General features: G+C 36.2%; 1 protein-coding gene across 1 annotated transcript; it reads left to right on the top strand.

Moving 5' to 3' along the window:
- The first annotated feature begins 902 nt into the window (after window positions 1–902).
- On the top strand, window positions 903–2,102 carry HTR1F (5-hydroxytryptamine receptor 1F). Its single transcript, XM_063630524.1, has one exon. The coding sequence runs from the start codon at window positions 903–905 to the stop codon at window positions 2,007–2,009; it is 1,107 nt and encodes a 368-aa protein (XP_063486594.1). The 3' UTR covers window positions 2,010–2,102.
- The last annotated feature ends 283 nt before the right edge of the window (window positions 2,103–2,385 follow it).

The following is a 2,385-nucleotide window of genomic DNA, read 5'->3' as shown; positions in this document are numbered from 1 at the left end:
TTTCTGTAACCGGTTACCGGGAGAAGGCCTGGAAATTACAAAGTTTTCCAGAGCTTAAATACCTTCTAAGCTATATGTCTTCGTGTAAGTGTGCATTCATCTAAAGACAAAGATTAACTTCTTTTAATTTATAACTGAGGTCTGAGTCCTGAAGGCCTTCTTCTGGAGCCTCAGTAAGTTTACTTAATCTAAATGGGTCTAGGTGCTGGGGTGATTACCCTTTTCTTGTCTCCTGCTAAATCATAAGATTCCTTTAGACACCAACAAACTTGTTTGTGGAGTTTCTTCAGACCCCCAATAAAACTTGTTAATCCTAAATGGATCCTGTTAAGAATTCCTTTGTTATTTTGTCATGCTTCAAGCCTAGGAAAAGCCTAAGCAAAACTCTTGGTGGGCTCTTTGTTAAATTCCAGCCTTTGAATAAGGGCACTGGCTCTATCAGCTTTGAATATATAACTTAACTACTCAGTCGGTAGTATTGAGACAGTTGTTATGGAGGCCTGCGTTAGTGAGACCGGGCCTGCCGCACTTTTAAACTTTTTCTGACATGGACAAAGAGAAAAACCAATTCTATAATGGCAGAGATTTCACTGAGTAACAAGCTAGACTATTCATTAAAAATTGTTGTATTTAACCTATATTTTAAGAAATGTTTTGGAAGTTACTGTTTTTTTTTTTACCGTTCTCATTAAATTTCTTAAATAAAAAGGAAAACTAAAACCTTCAATCTGAACCTCATTTTTTTAATCTATAGAATATTCTGGGAAAACATAACATATACTTTTTAAAAATTATTCTGAAAGGAAGAGAAAAGTTCTTGAAGCCTTCTCTGAACTGTTTTTTCTCTTCCCTTGTTACAGGTATCCATTTTTCAGCTATATTAATCTTTTAAAACAAAGAAAATGGATTTCTTAAATTCATCTGATCAAAACTTGACCTCAGAGGAACTGTTAAACAGAATGCCATCCAAAATTCTGGTGTCCCTCACTCTCTCTGGGCTGGCACTGATGACAACAACTATCAACTCCCTTGTGATCGCTGCAATTATTGTGACCCGGAAGCTGCACCATCCAGCCAATTATTTAATTTGTTCCCTTGCAGTCACAGATTTTCTTGTGGCTGTCCTGGTGATGCCCTTCAGCATTGTGTATATTGTGAGAGAGAGCTGGATTATGGGGCAAGTGGTCTGTGACATTTGGCTGAGTGTTGACATTACCTGCTGCACGTGCTCCATCTTGCATCTCTCAGCTATAGCTTTGGATCGGTATCGAGCAATCACAGATGCTGTTGAGTATGCCAGGAAAAGGACTCCAAAGCATGCTGGCATTATGATTACAATAGTTTGGATTATATCTGTTTTTATCTCTATGCCTCCTCTATTCTGGAGGCACCAAGGAACTAGCAGAGATGATGAATGCATCATCAAGCACGACCACATTGTTTCCACCATTTACTCAACATTTGGAGCTTTCTACATCCCACTGGCATTGATTTTGATCCTTTACTACAAAATATATAGAGCAGCAAAGACGTTATACCACAAGAGACAAGCAAGTAGGATTGCAAAGGAGGAGGTGAATGGCCAAGTCCTTTTGGAGAGTGGTGAGAAAAGCACTAAATCGGTTTCCACACCCTATGTACTAGAAAAGTCTTTATCTGACCCATCAACAGACTTTGATAAAATTCATAGCACAGTGAGAAGTCTCAGGTCTGAATTCAAGCATGAGAGATCTTGGAGAAGGCAAAAGATCTCAGGTACAAGAGAACGGAAAGCAGCCACTACCCTAGGATTAATCTTGGGTGCATTTGTAATATGTTGGCTTCCTTTTTTTGTAAAAGAATTAGTTGTTAATGTCTGTGAAAAATGTAAAATTTCTGAAGAAATGTCCAATTTTTTGGCATGGCTTGGATATCTCAATTCCCTTATAAATCCACTGATTTACACAATCTTTAATGAAGACTTCAAGAAAGCATTCCAAAAACTTGTGCGATGTCGATGTTCGTTTTAAAAATGTTTATTATTGAAGGATGGGGGTTTTTGAGGGGAGGAGTAACTAGATGAATGCCAAATAATACAACACTTAAGCTTTTAGAGGGAAATACATGAAAACTGCTAAATTGATAAGGCTATAATTTATATTTTAATAGCAATGTGAATATAAAATGTATTGATCACCATTATTCTAGGGTACTCAAAATTAGAAAATAATTTATGTAGGTTATAAACAATATTTTGCCTATGCAATGTTCCTAAAAAGCTAACTGAAAAAAATAATATATATATATACAATATTAATGACAGTGATTTTCCATGTTTATGTCTTAAAATAATTATAGAGGAGTTTTCAATTAAGAACATACCTCCCTCCATAATTTCTATCTAGT

This window comes from Symphalangus syndactylus, chromosome 21 (genome assembly GCF_028878055.3).
Source record: "Symphalangus syndactylus isolate Jambi chromosome 21, NHGRI_mSymSyn1-v2.1_pri, whole genome shotgun sequence".
NCBI lineage: Eukaryota > Metazoa > Chordata > Mammalia > Primates > Hylobatidae > Symphalangus > Symphalangus syndactylus.
Note: the sequence above shows the minus strand (reverse complement) of the source record. Positions and strands in the feature narration are given on the sequence as shown.

Bases quoted from the DNA above. Each gene is read 5' to 3' on its own strand.
- HTR1F (XM_063630524.1), top strand. From the start codon at position 903: ATGGATTTCTTAAATTCATCTGATCAAAACTTGACCTCAGAGGAACTG.